Source organism: Ictalurus punctatus, chromosome 2, assembly GCF_001660625.3.
Source record: "Ictalurus punctatus breed USDA103 chromosome 2, Coco_2.0, whole genome shotgun sequence".
In the NCBI taxonomy this organism is placed as follows: domain Eukaryota; kingdom Metazoa; phylum Chordata; class Actinopteri; order Siluriformes; family Ictaluridae; genus Ictalurus; species Ictalurus punctatus.
The window spans coordinates 23,975,086-23,994,148 of NC_030417.2; the positions used below are offsets into that span (position 1 = coordinate 23,975,086).

Consider the following 19,063-nt stretch of genomic DNA (forward strand, 5'->3'; position numbering starts at 1 on the left):
TAACATGCCACCAATTGAAAGCAACAAACTACCAGTAGAGGCCCACCGGGACTAAACTGAGAATTCCATTAAAATCAATACAGTTCCAATTATAACCATTAAAACCATTACACATTCTATAAGCATTTATACTGGGGTTTTTTTCAGCAGGGATACTGTTTATAGCCTATATACAGATCTCTGGGGGTAGAGGAGCTGAAAGTGATTAATGATTCATTCTGAAGGATGAAGATGATGATGATGTGTAAGGAGTTGTGGACTCGCCGTGGCTAGCTTTTAATAGATTACAGCTGCAGAGCCGAGCGGATCTCACACACATGTGATCTGATGAAACCCTGCAGATCAGATCAAAGCCTTCAGAGATCCTGCGCTTAAAATCCATGGGGGGTGGGGGGTATAAGAGCGCTAGTGGCTGAGAGGAGGATCACACACACAGACACACAGACACACACAGAGAGAGAGAGAGAGAGAGAGAGAGAGAGAGAGAGAGAGAGAGAGAGAGAGAGAGAGAGAGAGAGAGAGAGAGAGAGAGAGAGAGAGAGAGAGACTGACTGACTGTTGGAGCGCACAGAAGTGGACGCGGTACTGAAGCTCGTGGCTTTAAGATGAGCTTCGGCGTGGTGGTGATCTCGGCTGGTTTATTGGGACTGCTCAGTTTCACTCTGCTCGCCGTGGCTGTGGGCACCGAGTACTGGTACATAATAGACGTGGACCAAGTGATCAACTCCAGCTGGCACTTCGCGAGTTCGCACTCGGGGTTGTGGAGGATCTACGAAGGTGTGTGAGCTGATCTTTAACCACCTGCTAACAACTTTTCTTTTCAGCGCATCCGTTAATGCTTTAACATGTTTTTTTTTTTTTAATGGTTTGCAGTGATTTGGGTTAAAGGGCATGTTTGTGTCACTTCGGATAATCAGTAGGTTCAATTAAACCTGTAACTTATTCCCGGATTGTAGCAACCAGATGTAGTCTATAGGAATAAATATCTTAGGAAATGGAAATGTAAGCTACTACGACCATATTGCAGTTATGAATTTAGATTAATAATTTTATGCAATAATGTAGCTTAATACTTTTATATATGTTCAGTTATGTAAATTATTTATATATATATATATATATATATATATATATATATATATATATATATATATATATATATATATATATATATATATATATATATATATATATATATATATATATTGCTACAATGTAAAATAGTGAGTGTAACAGTGTAAATTTGAGTCCCCTCAAAATAACTCAACACACAGCCATTAATGTCTAAACCGCTGGCAACAAAAGTGAGTACACCCCTAAGTGAAAATGTCCATATTGGGCCCAATTAGCCATTTTCCCTCCCCGGTGTCATGTGACTTGTTAGTGTTACAAGGTCTCAGGTGTGAATGGGGAGCAGGTGTGTTAAATTTGGTGTCATTACTCTCACACACCCTCATACTGGCCACTGGAAGTTCAACATAGCACCTCATGGCAAAGAACTCTCTGAGGATCTGAAAAAAAGAATTGTTGCTCTACATAAAGATGGCCTAGGCTATAAGAAGATTGCCAAGACCCTGACACTGAGCTGCAGTACTGTGGCCAAGACCATACAGCGGTTTAACAGGACAGATTCCACTCAGAACAGGCCTCGCCATGGTCGAACAAAGAAGTTGAGTGCACGTGCTCAGCGTCATATCCAGAGGTTGTCTTTGGGAAACAGACGTATGAGTGCTGCCAGCATTGCTGCAGACGTTGAAGTGATGGGGGGTCAGTCTGTCAGTGCTCAGACCATACGCTGCACACTGCATCAAATTGGTCTGCATGGCTGTCGTCCCAGAAGGAAGCCTCTTCTAAAGATGATGCACAAGAAAGCCGCAAACAGTTTGCTGAAGACAAGCAGACTAAGGACATGGATTTCTGGAACCACGTCCTGTGGTCTGATGAGACCAAGATAAACTTATTTGGTTCAGATGGTGTCAAGCGTGTGTGGCGGCAACCAGGTGAGGAGTACAAAGACAAGTGTGTCTTGCCTACAGTCAAGCATGGTGGTGGGAGTGTCATGGTCTGCGGCTGCATGAGTGCTGCCGGCACTGGGGAGCTACAGTTCATTGAGGGAACCATAAATGACAACATGTACTGTGACATACTGAAGCAGAGCATGATCCCCTCCCTTCAGAGACTGGGCCGCAGGGCAGTATTCCAGCATGATAACGACCCCAAACACACCTCCAAGACGACCAATGCCTTGCTAAAGAAGCTGTGGATGAAGGTGAAGGACTGGACCCTATTGAGCATCTGCGGGGCATCCTCAAACTGAATGTGGAGGAGAACAAGGTCTCTAACATCCATCAGCTCTGTGATGTTGTCATGAAGGAGTGGAAGAGGACTCCAGTGGCAAATTGTGAAGCTCTGGTGAACTCCATGCCCAAGAGGGTTAAGGCAGTGCGGGAAAATAATGGTGGCCACACGAAATATTGACACTTTGGGCCCAATTTGGACATTTTCACTTAGGGGTGTACTCACTTTTGTTGCCAGTGGTTTAGACATTAATGGCTATGTGTAATGAGTGTAATGTAACCATGCACAGTAACTGGTAGACTGGAAGCATTTATTCACAATTGAATCACTAATATTTTAGATCATTGCATACTTAATCCTGCACCACATCGTATGTTGCATTTAATCTAGTCACAGGTATGTGTTTGTGTAGGCACAATGTCAATATGAGTTCTGAATGAAATGTTTTAGCCCATATAATTTTTGTTTTACTGTTACCCACAGGAAATAATGGCAGTTTTCATGACATCTCCTTCTACATGGATACTTCTGAGTTCAATGAGCAGGAAAAATACCTCTTAAGTGAGTCCAAGAAAATTCCATTGCCTTTAATGTGTGAAATGGAGTATAATGAATACAGAGTACGATGAACCATCTACCTAGCTGCTCTAGCCGCTCTCATTGTACATCATTATACAAGGTGGCTCAAAGGGACAAAAATGATGATCCACTCTTACGAACCTACTGCCCAAATTACACACATTCTTGAGGGGTCCAAATGAAAGTTAGTATTCTAGTAATCTAGCTGTGTATGAAATTTTTGGAGAACAGAAAAATTTCCAAATGTCTTTTGGTATTCTTTTGAAACTAACCGACTTCACTCCACTCTAATTCACTGTAATAAATACTGTACAAAAATCAATAACAAGTTAGACATTTGATTAATTATTTGTACAGCATTTCATTTACTTCCCTTTCCATATTACATAATCTATTTTTGTTAATGTTAAAATATCTTAGAATTTTTTGAGAATCTGACAAAGTTGTAATGATTTGTTCAATTATTCACTCAAAAAATAACTCATTGGATGAGCACAAATTAATTGTGGGCAGGATTTCCATCCAATAAATATGTACAGTCCCAACTTAAAAAACTGATTCATGAAATGTAATTGAGTTGGTCCAACTTAATTTGATCAAATACAGTTTAAATGAAATGGATAGATTTATAAAGTGATTTTTTTTTTTTTATGCTTGTCAAACTAAAACATTTAATTGGAAAATAAATTAGGTAGAAATCCTTCTAATTTTATTCCCCCTATATAGAGACAAGAGAGACAGAACTTGGTACATATGTTTTTATTTAAAAAGTCAATATGCTTAATAATCATTTGCTGTTTGTTCATGACTTACTGTATTTAGAACTTTATAAAAGTATTTGAACAAACAAGCTAGTAATTGTAAACAGTGAAAGCACACATTTATAAACCTTTCTTTGGTCTGGAAATTTGCATTTCTCTGCATGAACAGTCAGTGGAAGTCAAAGTTAAAATAAACTTGGCTATCAATAATCATGCAAAGACAAGACCATCAAGAATAAAAGTATCAAATACAGTGGTGCTTGAAAGTTTGAACCCTTTAGAATAGTCTATATTTCTGCATAAATATGATCTAAAACCTAAATCCTAATCATCAGATTTTCACACACATCTTAAAATTAGATAAAGAGAACCAAATAAAATAAATGAGAAAAATATTATACTTGGTGATTTATTTATTGAGGAAAATGAGCCAATATCTGTGAATGGCAAAAGATTGTGAACCTCTAGGATTAGCAGTTAATTTGAAGGTTAAATTAGAGTCGGGTGTTTTAAATAAATCCAATGACAATAAGGTGTGTGAGCACTCTCTTTTATTTAAAGAACAGGGAACTATCAAAATCTGATCGATAGTTCATGAGTCCACCATCAGGAGAACACTGAACAATGGTTTGCATGGCAAGGTTGCATGGAGAAAGCCACTGCTCTCCAAAAAGAACATTGCTTTTGTCTGCAGTGTGCTAAAGATCACATGGACAAGCCAGAAGGGTAGTAGAAAAATGTTTTGTGGATAGATGAGACCAGAATAGATTATTTTTATTTCACTGAGAATCGCTATGTTTGGAGAAAGGAAAACACTGCATTGCAGCATAAGAACCTTATCCCATCTGTGAAAATGGCGGTCACACACTGTGAGTGCGTTGTCTGAACTTGTCTCGCATATGTACAAATGGTGCTCCCCAAATGAAACTAATGTGTTTATCAAATTTAAATAAATCTCATAATAAATTTTATGGACTAGTTAAATATACATATGTATTACTTCTAATTAGATATGTTTAAAGAAAGTGAGCAAAATTAATGTCATATCTATGAAGGGCCTGAATTTTTTTGTGTGTGTGTTCTTTAGTGTTCTTTATTAGAAAATAACAATTTCTATATAGAAACCTTTCTGTCTCTCTATAGATCTGCACAGGGTAATTGTCATCTTGCTACCTATCAGCTTGGTGCTGCTGATTTTTGGAGGCATCTTCGGCCTGGTCGGTTCTCTTGCCCGCAGTTATACAATCCTCACTGGTGTGGCTGTGTACTTCCTCAACTGCAGTAAGTAAACTAGGTTTACCCATGAGATTCTTCAGGTAAGGGATATAATGTATAGATTTAGAGAGAGTGTATACATACAATTTAAGGCTTGAATTCAAGTCAGTAAGTAAGTACAACAAAATGAGGAGTTTGCTGCAAACTAATTGTTTTTCAGTATTATACCTACCACATAAGTACACCATATAAACCTCTGTATGAACTTCATTTATATTTATTATATTAATCCTATGATTGTCAGTTTTATACATTCCTCTGTTCATTGGACTAAAAGAGGCAACATTATGTTTAACTCCAATATGTCCAATAACTGAGTCATGCAAAAATGATCAGTCCAAAGGGTAAATGTAGAGTCTAAGCATATTTTACAGAGAAATTGGATGGGTAATTCTGTTTAATACATTCATATGTACATTATGGTGTGTGGTATTTTTATTATGCTTTGCTTATAACCATATGCGTAACCTGGTCTGGGCTTTTTTTCTTTAGCCCCAAATAATTCTCGACTTGAAGTTGTTTGTCAATACATAACTAAACATCAGTAAAAGAAGACCACCTGTAATTTTGTATCTTCAGAGAATGTTGGTGAGACCAATCAGACGGATTATAGGAAAATATGTGGTAATACTTCTGTCTTATTGGCTGACAACTCTCAGTTCTGCCAAAGGTTAGCTCATAGTCAGTCAGTTAGTCAGTCAGTGTGAGGAAAAGTGGATTTACGCCATTTAAAAAAAAAACAGTAAATGGGTTGAAATTGAAACACTAACACCCTCTCATGCTGAGCAGGAAAAAAAGGTGTGTAAATGTGTATGAGTTTGTGAATATGTACAAGTTACATGAACATTATATGAGCAGAGCATAAGGACAGCTAATGTACTCTGCATGGCACTGTAGCAGCTAAACTCATACAATGATAGCTTAGTTGAACCTCCCATTTGCTAGTGACACTAAACTAGCCTACTGTTAGATAGCCAAAAAGATTAATTTTATCGGTCTGGTAGTCCTTCAAAAAGTGCTCACACCCGAGGTAAGTTTTATGATAAATCCAAGTTTAGGTCCAATTTTCAAATTTTTTAAGCAATTAGCCCTCACATGCAAGAAAAAAAAATGCATGCAAATGGTCTATTTAGAAGTACATTTTAAAAAGTTTTTTGATGGAGAAGAATTTGGGCCCAGCCCTGGATGATTAACAGTTCAGCTAATGCCCCTGCTTGTAACACATCTGATTGACCTTATTAAATAAATAAGTGAATGACTTCAGCAGGGTTTTACCACAAAATCATTTGAACACAGATAAAGATGCAACAAATTTGTACAGGTTGTTATTGTACAGTTTGGTTAAATAGAATTAATTGCTGGGATATGCAGTGGTGGTAAAGACAAATGTATAAAATTAAACAAAAAATGAAAAATAATAATTAAGCATGCAATTAAGCATGATTATAGAAGTATATTGGAATTTCTGTTTTTAACAAACACTGCACACCCACAACAGGCATAATTGTGAAAAAAATCATTATTATTATTATTATTATTATTATTATTATTATTTCCTTTGTAATTAATTGGTCTGTTTACATTTAGATTACATTTTGGAAAAGAACCTACTAAATGAGATGGAAAATATTGTGGCAGGTGCAAACAAAAATATTAACTGCACAAGTGGGATAAAAATAAGTCATGCTCACATCTTGAATGATGTAGCTGATGTTGGGGAAATGTCACCCAGAGTACTCAAAGTGCTACTATTTCTACCTCTGGGTTTTTTTCCAGGCATAGTGGTAAGGTTCGTTTTTTGTTTTGTTTTTTAAAAGGGGGGAAAGGCGGGGGACGGGAATTTTAACACGGATACAGATATTTGGAGCACTAAACAGTGTCATTGTGTTACACTTCAACCATTATTACAGTGGAGTGCACACCATATTTCTTACACCTTTCAAACCTCATTGCTTAAACACCTGCAGCCTTGTGGAACTTTTTTCCAACCTACCTGCAACCTCACAGAGCTTAGTACTTTGATTATACTGGTTTGTTTTTTGTCACTGGTTGTTGAACATTTGTGGCTTTGTGTGAGCTGCATTCAGCGCTAAACAAATGCCTGGTGTCTTGGGAGTGGGATTTTGTCAATAAATTAATAATAATAATAATAATAATAATAATAATAATAATAATTTAGCAAGAGCCAGAGGCCTAGTCTAATAATTGTTCTTTTAATTTTAGTTTTCACCACAACACAATGATAAATGCTGTATTTACTCCATTTCCTGAAATATTAGAGGAAGTTTTTAAAAATTAACTTCTCTTTGTTTAGAGTCAGCAGAAAATACAACCCCAGTTCCAAAAAAGTTGGGACGCTGTGTGAAATGTACATAAAAACAGAATGCAATGATTTGCAAATCTCATATACCCATATATTTATTTACAATGGAACATAGAAAACATATCAAATATTTAAACTGAGTAAGTGTACAATTTTAAGGAAAAAAGAAAAACAGTTGGGACGGGGCAACAAAAGGCTGGAAAAGTAAGTTTTACACACACTGGAAACAGGTCGGTAACATGACTGGGTATAAAAAGAGTATCTTAGAGAGTCTTTCAGAAGCAAAGATGGGCAGAGGTTTACCATTCTGCGAAAAACTGGGCCTACAATTTGTTAAACAATTTCAGAATAATGTTCCTCAACGAAAAATTGTGAAGACTATGAATATCATCTACAGTACATATCATCAACAGATTCTGAGAATCTGTAGAAATCTCTGTGCTCAATGGACAAAGGTGAAAATCAATATTGCATGCCTGTGATCTTCGGGCCCTCAGGTTGCACTGCAATAAAAACAGGCATGATTCTGTAATGGAAATCACTGCATGGGCTCAAACACCTCCAGAACTCATTGTCTGTGAACAGTTCACCGTGCCATCCACAAATGCTGATTAAAGCTCTATCATATGAAGAAGAAGCCATATGTGAACATAATCCAGAAACACGCCTTCTTCTCTGGGCCAAAGCTCATTTAAAATGGACTGAGGCAATATGGAAACTGTTCTGTGGTCAGACGAATTGGAATTTTAAATTCTTTTTGGAAACCATGGATGCCACGTCCTCTAAACTAAAGAGGACTAAAGAGGAGTGGGGCCATCCGGCTTTTTATCAGCACTCAGTTCAAAAACCTGCATCTTTGATTGTATGGGGGTGCATTAGTGCCTATGGAATGGGCAGCTTGCACATCTGGAAAGTCACCATCAGTGCTGAAAGGTTTTAGATCAACATATGCTTCCATCCAGATTCCATCCCATCTTTACTTCTGAGAGACTCTGACTCTCTAAGATACTCTTTTTTTTTTTTTTTATACCCAATCATGTTGACAATTAACCTAATTAGTTGCAAAATGTTCCTCCAGCTGTTTCTTTTTAGTAACACTTTTTAGAGACGTCTTCCGGCCATCAAATTCAAAATTCTTATTTTTTCCTTTAAATGGTACATTTCCTCAGTTTAAACATTTGACATGTTTTCTATGTTCTATTGTGAATAACATATGGGTTTATGAGATTTGCAAATCATTGCATTCTGTTTTTATTTACATTTTACACAGCGTCCCAACTGTTTTTGGAATTGGGGTTGTAATCTAAATATAAAGCCATATCTAAATATAAATAATTGAGAAGATTTTATTGTGCAGCATCCATTATTAGAACCATGCAAATTACTTGTGTAAAAACAGGGCATATCAAGGGACCAAGAACAGGGTTTATTTTGAAAAGAAAATAACTGCCAGAAAACTGAACTGGCAAATACTTTTCTTTGGTATTTGGGGTGTGCTAGTAAACCAGATTTCCCAAAGGAGGCATCTTCAGAACATCTTAAGGAACAAGCTACAGAGACTATAATAGACACATTTGATGATAAACATTACAAGGAATATAAGCATCAATAAAAACAATGATTTCTGTCGATGCCAGACTGACAATTAGGGAGGTGATTGGAGGTGGCAGCATTACTTCCCCTGAGTAGGGGGGGAAAAATCACTTGCTTGTTTCCTTGGTTCTATTTTGAAGTTCTAATTGTTACAGATGTCTTACCCTCATTTTACTAATTTTAAGTTATAAATTTTCTAATGCTATTTGGCAGATAATTTTACTTCTTTATGGAAATAAATACTTAAAATTAGCAAAAATTATCTGCCAATAGGCAAGCCTATTTCAAGCTTGAAATTAGTAATCAAATGTCCAGAAATCTTATGTTTTTTTGTAATATTGTAATAGGAAATAATAGATAAATTTGACCTTATTCAGTATATTTTCATTAGCTAAGAATTTTTTTTTTGCATTCTTGTTAAACTGGCTCCTAACACAATTATTTTTGAGGGAAGATAGGCAAGCCTGAGCAAGATTCAAAAAGTAAATAACACATTTCCATATAATTTTATGCCTTCTTAATATTGAGGTGTCAATGTATGCTACTGTATATGCAGAAAAGGCCTGTTTTGGCCTGCTTTTTCATCTTTCTTCATCGTTTTCCCAGACTACCACACAATCAATTTGATTTCTTTAAAATATCAACTAAAAGTATGTATTTTAATTTGGCAGCTGATAGAGGAGTAAAAGCTGAGACTAACTGTCCCTTATTAGATTCACTTGGTCACCGTTAGTTTAGTACATAGCTTACCTTTAACCAGGCATCTAATCATAAGTTCAATACATAACATCCAGTTAGGATGTCCAGACGTCCCGCTTTGTGTTGTAATGCACAACATTTTAGTCCTTTGTCCCGCATCCCGCAACATGAGATGATGTCCCGCATTTTGATTGGAAATAAAGAGTTAACTCAAATTTGAAGGTGGTGTTTGTGAATAGAGGGCGGAGCCTGAGAAGGTGAGTGGTAAGGATTGTGCATCTGCAGGGAATTATAGTAATGAATGTTCTGTGTTGCAGTGAGCCGAGGCGAGAATAAAAACGGGAGAGATGGGCGCCTCGAAGGACAGAGAGAGCTAACCAGCACAGAACTGTGCATGCATGTCTATAAAATAAAACAGTGAAGTGAAAGATAATGAATATAGTGCCTTTTGAGTTATCCAAATATGGGAAAGTTTTCCACTATGGTTTTAGTTATTTTTTTTTCATCATGTTTCTATGATCTTATTTCACTATGTTATAAACTGCAATAGACTGAAAACATCAGTTGTATCGCTGACGAAGTGTCAATGGCATTCATCTGACATTCATCCAATGGCTGTGAAGAAAATGTTGAAGCCTGTCATCAAAGGAGTATGCTGTCTCTGCAGAACCAAAAAAAGAGAATTTTACAATTATTGGGTGTTTTCAAACCAGGATAGGTGTTTTTCAACTGCTTTACCTTATTTGTTAAAATAACCCAAACCCTAACCTTAACACTAAGCATAAGTTGATTGGATCATCCAATTTGGATGGATGAACGATGCCTATCCGGTCTGAAGAAACTAATTGGGAAATGCGCATTTATGTTCCTCAGAGACCTATACTTGCATCAAAGGGCTGTTAGGTTTCACTCAAACTGGACACAGGTGGAGGTCAAGCCATAGAAATCCTTTTTTCCACTTAATTTTTTTTAATGCAGTAATGTTTCTCTTTGTTGCATTGTTTGATGCAAGAGACATAAATATAAATAAATATAAACCAGCCGAGTGCACATGTTTCTTATTCATTTAGACAGGCATCAAAATGGTAAGCTTTTGGGTGTCAGAAATATGTACCACATTGTCCCACACAAACTTACTAATATCATTCTTTGATTTTGTTCTTTGGGAATCCACCTGCTGTGATGAGTGTGTTGCTGCTGTTATTGTTGTTTTTTTCCCCCAATGAAACCCACATTGGTTTGTAGATCTGTCTTCATATCACAAGCTATGGTTTTTCATAAAGGCTCACTTCTAAATGTTGACATGTTTTTAAATAATTCTGTGAAATTGTTGTGTCAGGGAATTGTTGTGACTATAATAGGCTGCCTTTTCTACTTCTTCAAAACATCTCTCTTGAGATCCAGAATTTTCGGGTGTTTAATTAGTCACAAATTGGCTGCACATAATAAGATGACCGACAGTAGCAGAATTTCCATTACCATCCGTTTTCTGACCTGAAGCTACTTTTTAAAGGGTGTTCTGCTCAGCATGAGACTCATTTTAATGTGCACTTTCAGTCTCTTCTTCCTCCAATCAGTCTTGGAAAAACAAGGCTCATATCACTCCAGCCCCACTTTACCTTAGAACATACTGCATTGCAACATAGCATTGTTTTGTCTGAAGCTGTTTTCACCTCACTGTTGTGCAGTCACTTGCAGTCGATGAAGGAGCTCAGAGTACTAAGCAGTGCTTAATTATTTGGCCTCTGCAGAACTCCACACTCTCATGTAATCAGTAGCACATGAATCATGAGGAGACCCAAATCAATTCTGTGATTCCACTGTGATTATAATGTGTTTTTCTGTTCAGTTCAATCTTTGAATGCCCACTTTTTTTTCTTTTGGAAAGCTTTCATTGATAGGACAGATATTAAAATATATATATATATATATATATATATATATATATATATATATATATATATATATATATATATATATATATATATATATATATATATATATATATATATATATATATATATTTGTTGATGCTGATCCATTTACACAAGCCTCCACTTTTCCAAAGTGAGAGTCAGATGAATATGTTTGTTCTCTCTCTTTCTCACACATATCATTTACTGCAGATGTGCTCTTACGCTTGTACTATTATTGGGCTCATTATTGCTTCCTTCTATATAGGAATAAAAGAGACAAAACATCTATAATAATATTCATGGAATTTCGAGCAAGTTGAATTGACATTTTTCTGTTGTAAAATCTTGGACGTCATTGGTTTCTTTGACTTTGATTAGTAAGTCATACATTGCTGCTGGCCAGGTGGGTGCATCTCTGCACACAATGCCGGTTCTGCAGGCATACCAGGAAATGGACAAGGGTGCTGGCTTCACCGCTGAGGTGGTTAAGGAACTAAGGCGGGCCACTGAATTGGTGCTTAGAGCTGGCCCATGCGATTAGTGGGACTGATAGCAGTTGAGAGGCACCTGTGGCTGATGCTCACTGATATCAAGGACAAGGAAAAAGCTTTTCTCCTAGATGCTCCTGTTTCCCAGATGGACCAATTTGGCAATGAGGTTAATTCCATTATCGAGAGGTACTGCATGACGAAGCAGCAGTCAGCAGCATTTAGGCAGTTGATTCCTCTGCGAACATGATAGCCATCAATGGGCACTAGCTGTTCCTGCTCCAATTCCCTGCAGCACCCTTGCGAGGGACTGGAGGGTGACAGCGCAGCTCAGGTGCCTCCTCAGAGAGACTAGGGCCCTCGGCCACGCGTTGTGGCACAACAACGCCCCCTCAAGCACCTGGACCTTCAGCTGAAGGCCATCCTTGATCTACGGGTCTTAAAACGGGGACAGCATCAGACCGCTGAGGGGTATATTACACTCCCCTGGCCGCCCCCTCATTTCTGTGTTGTCAGTTCCTCCACATCTCGTTTGTCGGATGACGTCAGACCACTCACCTACTGCGAACATCGGTTTTCTTGCCTGTACGGTTTTCGGTGTACACAAGCCAGGCCACGGCCTGTACAGTGATGTCATGCTCCCACGTTGTATGATGGGGGCCCCTGTGTCAAATCAGACTGTAAAGTCTCCTGCTTTAGAACAGGTTTGCTCTGCTGCTCAGCCACTTCAGGGCTCTGTTTGCGGAGACCATTCTGAATGCTAGAGCTCCTTCTACAAGGACGTTTTATACCCTTAAATGGAAGCTGTTTGCTTCCTGGTGCAGAACACGCAGTTTGCTTTGGTGGCCTCCGTAGAGATTTTGGATACTGAATTTGCTCTTTCACTGTTGGATCAAATGGTAATGCAAAAAAGCTATTTGCTCTGGTCTCCCATTTACCACAATAGATGTTTACCCTGCTATTGTTTACTTAAACCCAGCAATGGATGTATATCCAAGAACACAATCCGTTATGGCTGATGTATCGTGTAGCATGATTGATGTGACATGCAGTTCTTAAAATGTTTTGGAAATGTCTTGAATATGGTATTAATAAGTATTACATTTGAAGTGCTGGTACCTGCAGATACCCTGGTTTAGAATGACCCAACAATTTCAGGTGTGAAAAACCATTTTGTGTCCTATTTATATTGTGTAGCCTTATTTTATTCAGATAATATTAATATATACTGCATGTATAAATATAATATAAATTATATAAATATAAAGCAATAACAATGACCTATTATGAACAGAGTGAAACTTATATATATTATATATTTATATTATACAGGCAAAATAATGTATGCTTACCTGTTGTTAGTATACATAATATAATAACTTGTATTATAATATTTTCTAGTAGGTGTTTTTATTAATAATGGTTCGTTTCAGGAAGTAGAAGGAAAATCTGCAATAAATAAATAAATAAATAAATAAATAAATAAATAAAAATGGGAAAAATGACAATGTAAAACAAAAGCACTAATTTTGCCCATAGTGCCACACTGTCAGTGAATGATATCTAATTATCGAACATGATTTCCCTACTGCTGAAAGTGAAGAGGTCCTGAAGGCTTCTCTTTTCTCTCCACAGGCCACTTTACACTCACTGGTGTGTGCATCTACGTCAGCTACTCTCAGCAGGCCTTGGAAGAGCTGCAGCAGCTGGTGAGCTCTGAATTGCTCGCCCACATACACATGTACTTCGGCTGGTCCCTGGCCTCAGCTTGTCTCTCTTATACACTCGAGGTGGCCTGTGGCGTCCTGCTCATACTCGCAGCTCGTCTTGCTTATCGTGAGCTACACCATGAATCTACCACTGCTTTCGCCATGTCCTAGAGACACTACAGAGGAAGTGTATTTAATTTACCACTGTGTTTGAGGCAGGCTTTCTTACAAGAACCTGACTTCAGGTGGAGGCAAACAAAAAGTCACATATCAAAAATCATGTATTTATTTATGGGAACTGATTTGAATTTAATTTGATTTGAGTGTTAACATGTATTCATATCTCAAAATATTTAGGAGTGAATTTGTTAGTTTTAAAAATGCAACGAATCTTGAAGCTACTCAATGTTAGAGATTTGGGGATTAATGGTAGAAAAAAAGTATTTCAGGCTGTATACAAAAAGAGCGTATTTGAATGTAGATTATGATGCACTGCATGGATTAATCTCAAAGCTGTGAATGCCAAATCAATACACATTCAGAGAGAATAAAAGGCGGTGTCTGCATTTTACACACTAAATAACATATACAGTATAATGACACTACTGGTGTACTGGCATTCTGTGTTGTAGTGTTGTATAATGTTTGGGTCATGGCCCAAGTTTTCATGATTCTGAAGGTATTATCTACTACTGTCATCATCCATCTCCTCAGTATTATTGAAGTGTTATAGTAATACCCAAATTGCATTATACTATCCCATTTACACACTGCAAGAGCAAAATCTTTTAATTTAAACCAGAGCTTGTCTTTTAGTCAGTGTTAGTCAGCTAGCTCACTCTGTATGGAGCTTGGATGCGGATAAAAGTATCTAAATTTGAACTTCAAAACCTTCAAAAGTGAAATCTCGAAGATACAGAGTAAATTAGGCCAAATGTGATGCTCTCAATGATGCTCTCGTAGGAATAGAAGACACTTTCAGAGAAAGTAACCCTGTTCCCTGAGAATATTTCTGTTCCCGGTTACATTTCAAATGGAACTCCACATTGCGTTAGCACAATGCTGTGGAAACGAGAATACCCCCTCCGTCATACCAAGGGTATGGCCTGTTCAAAAAGCCCCAAGCCCAAGGGTTACTGCAAGACACTCGAGCCCGGGGCGGAATGAATATCCAGGCTGTAATATCGAATAAGTGTGTGTGGCATAGACCACCCTGCAGCAGCACACGCATCTTGTAAGATACCCCTTTGGACAAAGCCTTCGAGGAGGCGACAGCCCAGTGGAATGAATCTTTATGCCCAGAGGTGTAGCGGGACCGCGCGCCTCATAAGCGATAGAGATTTCTTCCACTATCCAATTACAGATGCGCTGCTTCGACACAGCATCACCTCTACTGTCGCCACCAAAGAAGACCAGCAGCTGCTCCGACTTATGTGGCCAGAATCTATGAGCTGGTGCCCCTTGGGGGCCAGACCCACAGTTTCCATAGTTCCCACCGAGGGTGATAAATCAGCCCTCCGGCTTGAGACATAGATCCCCGTGGATGGGAATCTACCAAGGAGTGCCATCTAGCACGGATACTATCTCTGACAACCATATTCGAGCTGGCCAGTAAGGTGCTACTAGTAGCAGACATGGACGGTCTTGGCGAACTCTTGCTAGAACTTGTGGGAGCAGAGCGATCGGGGGAAAGCATATAGAGGCGACCTCAGCCACATGTGCACCATGGCGTCCAGCCCTAATGGTGTGGGAGGAGTTAGGGTAAACCACAGCGGGCAGTGTATTTTCTCCACTGAGTTGAACAAATCCACTTCCACTTGGACGAACCTCTGCTATATGGACTCCACAGCCTCCAACCCCTGGGCCTCAGCGCCTGTCTCGACAGAATGTCTGCCCCTACATTGCAGCTGCCCGGAATGTACATTGCACTCATTGACAATATCCTTCCCAATGCCCAGAGAAGAATTAGTTGCACCTGCCTGAACAGGGGGTGTGAACGTAACCCTCCCTGGTGGTTCATATATGAGACCGCCGCTGTGTTGCCTGTCACAACCAACACATGGTGACCTCTTAATTGAGGAAGAAAGAACTTGAGTGCTAGAAATATGGCCCGCATCTCTAGGCGATTTATATGCCATTCCAGATGAGGGCCGCTCCAAAGACCGTAAACTGGACAGCCATCTAAGACTGCACCCCAGCTTGTGAGGGAGGCATCTGTCATTACTGTCTTGCGATAAGGAGATGCCTCTAAACTGTGACCCGAGGCTATAAACTGGGGACACCTCCAAATACTCAGAGCGAGTAGGAGATCTGTAAGCTCTCTCTATTGCCCCTTCCTCCCTTGACTTTGCCCCTGGATTAGCCAAGGCCCTCCTATATCATAGACTGGATTATTTTCCTAAGAGCCTATGCCCAGCCCGTAGTGTTGCAGGCGTTCTGCCTTATTCCATTCCTTACACCAGAACAAGAAGGATTGCACCTACTGTGTACAGTAAGGGCTCTTGGTACTTATGTCCACTGCTCAGGCCAGTAGCGTAAGTCAGAGCAGTTGCTGTCGTGCTTGGCAGTGACAGTTGAGGTGATGCTGTGTCAAAACAGCGCATCTCTAATTAGATAGTGAAAGCAATATCTATTGCTTATGAGCTGTGCGTTCTCACTATCCCTTTGGGCATAAGGGTTCATTCCACTGGGGGGGTCGCCTACCTCAATGTGCAAAATATCACATCACCTGACCATGGAAAACCAATAAATTGGCGTGATTTTACACAGACTTCAGATACCGGTGATGTGCGTAGGCATTCCCAGACTGTAAAATTCACTCAACCTCTCGTTCCCTTCTCAGGGTACAGGCTTACATACGTTGCCTAGATGTTTCACTGTAGAAAAGTAGCTGTTTGATTAAAAACTTTTTAAATTTTATTTCACCACTCTGAAACTGTATACGTTTCTCTGGGCATCCCAGCTGCTTCACCTTTGGCCTAATCTGCATAAAATCTGTATTTTTGAGATTTGAAATTTGTATTTAGCTTTCTTTTCTCTTTTTTTTTTATTTAGAAATTGCAAACCATAATTTAAATACACCACAGGAAAAAAAAATTATGTTGTGTGTGTGTGTGTATAATTTAAATATACAAATTTATTATTGATCCTCCAATACTTTTGTCAGCTTCTAACCTCTGGCTCTTCTGCTGTGTAGCTATGGAATCAAAGCACAGCACAAAACCAATAGAAAAAGACATGTTATTCTCGAAGGAGAAAGGGTTGCACTACTTTATCTCAGCATGCTGTTCACCTCAGGGTCTCTGTGTGCGTTTACTTGCTCTCCCTGAGGCTGATGATAGCAAGCTATACAGTGTTGGGAGCAAAACGCCTGCACACTCCTGGTGTTTGTGGTTTTAATTATTCATTCTGTATTCGCTATGTATTTTGTTATCTGATCAGTGTGTTTTATTGTCCTATCCTGTCTGTGTTCTCAAGCCTGGCTTCTAGCTAACTGCTAGCTCACTATTGGCTCTGTGTAAAGCTGGACCTATTGAAAATGGTGTATGATGTATGTGTCTGAAAGCTCCTGCCAAATCCTACAGCTCTGACTGTGAATTACTATGTATACAGGACTGCCAGGGCTCACAGCAGCTCAGGAACTCCATGTTTGGGCTATATATTTTATTTCTTCACCGAATTAATATTGTTGGGGGGGTTTTTTGGTTGTTGTTGTTGTTGTTGTTGTTGTTGTTGTTGTTTTGTCTGTTTGGTTTTTCTTTTTTTTCTTTTCTTTTTTTTTTTTTTACAAAAAAGCATATGCAAGTCACCTTTGAAAATTAATTTTCCTTATTTGATGGAACACAGAAGTAGCTCTACCTTATCAAAGAAATGTGATTTATATGAATGTAAAACCCTTGTGTTAAATAACAATTACATTTTGATCATCCAGCACTACATGAATAAACTGTCTAAAAATATAGAAAAAGATGCTTGTGTCCAGAGTCATTGAATACTATGTTATCATGCTTGTGTGTCTATCTATAATTGGTCAAAAACATTTTATTAAGAGCTGTATTATGGATGCTTGAACACATGTTCTTGTTGGTGTCTCTTAGAGGATGACTAATTAGGGTATAATTAAGTACACTTCTTTATTGTAGCAATAAATGAACAAAATAACCTGACAAACATGCTTATCATCGAGGCAGTTAGGTCTTACAGGATTCTTGAAATAACATTCCTTTTGGCTCTTTGAAAGTATTGACAAAGAGCAATGGTTTGTGTTGATACATGTCTGTTTTTCTTTTGTTTCTTTGGGGGGGGTTGTTTGTTTTTTTTGTTTTTTTTACTGTGGCTTCATTTCTTTGTGTGCCAAATATTTTGCTTACATGAAATTCTGTGTAAAATTAGGATCCCACCAATGAGCATTTTGCCTTATTGCATACAGTGTAGAACAGTACTCAAACATTAGCTTATTATTACTTTGGTAAATATATATGCTGTTACATTCATTATGTTCGTTCATTCATTCTGTTTTGTAAATATGGTTATAGTTTGTTTCATATTAGTGTTTGCAGCATTATGGTCAATTTAAAAACACAGAAGAATTAAAAAAAACATATATATGTGCCAGAAATTTCTAATTAAGTAGTTTCATGCAAAGATCCCACAGAAGGTGATGAGCAGTACATTAGCAACTTTAGTGTTTACCATCCTTTACACTGTATATGGATAAATAACACTACTTAATATAACACACTCTAATTAAAGCCAAGACTGTTGTATCAGATCTCACACTCCAGTTGTAATTAAAGTGTCAATGGTGTCAGGGCTGCTTGCTTAAAGCTAAGGAAAGGGGGTTGAACAAAAACATTTTCTTAAGACATCTGATGTTTTCTCCACAATTTCTGATGTAATGTAAAAGCAGACAGAAAATATGATGCTTGTGTTAGTGTTACATTCACTCTTTGTCTAAAATATTCTGCTTTTCCATTATGATACTTTGGGAAGCTTTCCTTGAAGGTTTAGAGAAGGGCATTTGCAGTATTAACTGTGGCATGTGCAATTGTTTGGTCACCATACTAATTCAGTACTTGACTTGTAAACACGTTTTTAGACATCAATGAGTCTTTCTGTTTTTGTTTAATGAATTTTCACCCACTCTTCCCTTCAGAACACTTCTAGTTCTTAGATATTCTTGGGGGTATCTTGCATGCACAGCATTTTTAAGATATGCCCACAGATTTGGAGTCAAGGGACTCTGAGGGCCATTTCAAAAGATCCAGCTTGCATTTCTCTGTTTAGCTTCAATATCTTGACTGACTGTGTTACATCTGCTTCTAGAATTTGCTATTTAACTGGAATCCATTCTTCCATCTACCTGTGCAATGTTTTCAGTGCCACTGGCTGTCATACAACCCCAAAGATCCACCCCATGCTT

At 38.3% G+C, this 19,063-nt stretch overlaps 1 protein-coding gene across 1 annotated transcript; it reads left to right on the forward strand.

Annotated features, from left to right (window-relative positions):
* Window positions 1-301: 301 nt before the first annotated feature.
* On the forward strand, window positions 302-18,389 carry LOC108274755 (transmembrane protein 235). The gene is made up of 4 exons (XM_017485075.3): window positions 302-777; window positions 2,782-2,859; window positions 4,782-4,919; window positions 13,568-18,389. The coding sequence occupies exons 1-4, from the start codon at window positions 606-608 to the stop codon at window positions 13,810-13,812; spliced, it is 633 nt and encodes a 210-aa protein (XP_017340564.1). The 5' UTR covers window positions 302-605; the 3' UTR covers window positions 13,813-18,389.
* Window positions 18,390-19,063: the final 674 nt, after the last annotated feature.

What these genes read in the sequence shown, in the direction of transcription:
- LOC108274755 (XM_017485075.3), top strand. Translation starts at nt 606, where the DNA reads ATGAGCTTCGGCGTGGTGGTGATCTCGGCTGGTTTATTGGGACTGCTC. An exon ending in GCAGGAAAAATACCTCTTAA is followed by an intron (nt 2,860 to 4,781) that starts GTGAGTCCAAGA and finishes GTCTCTCTATAG; the next exon opens with ATCTGCACAGGGTAATTGTC. An exon ending in TGTGTACTTCCTCAACTGCA is followed by an intron (nt 4,920 to 13,567) that starts GTAAGTAAACTA and finishes TTCTCTCCACAG; the next exon opens with GCCACTTTACACTCACTGGT.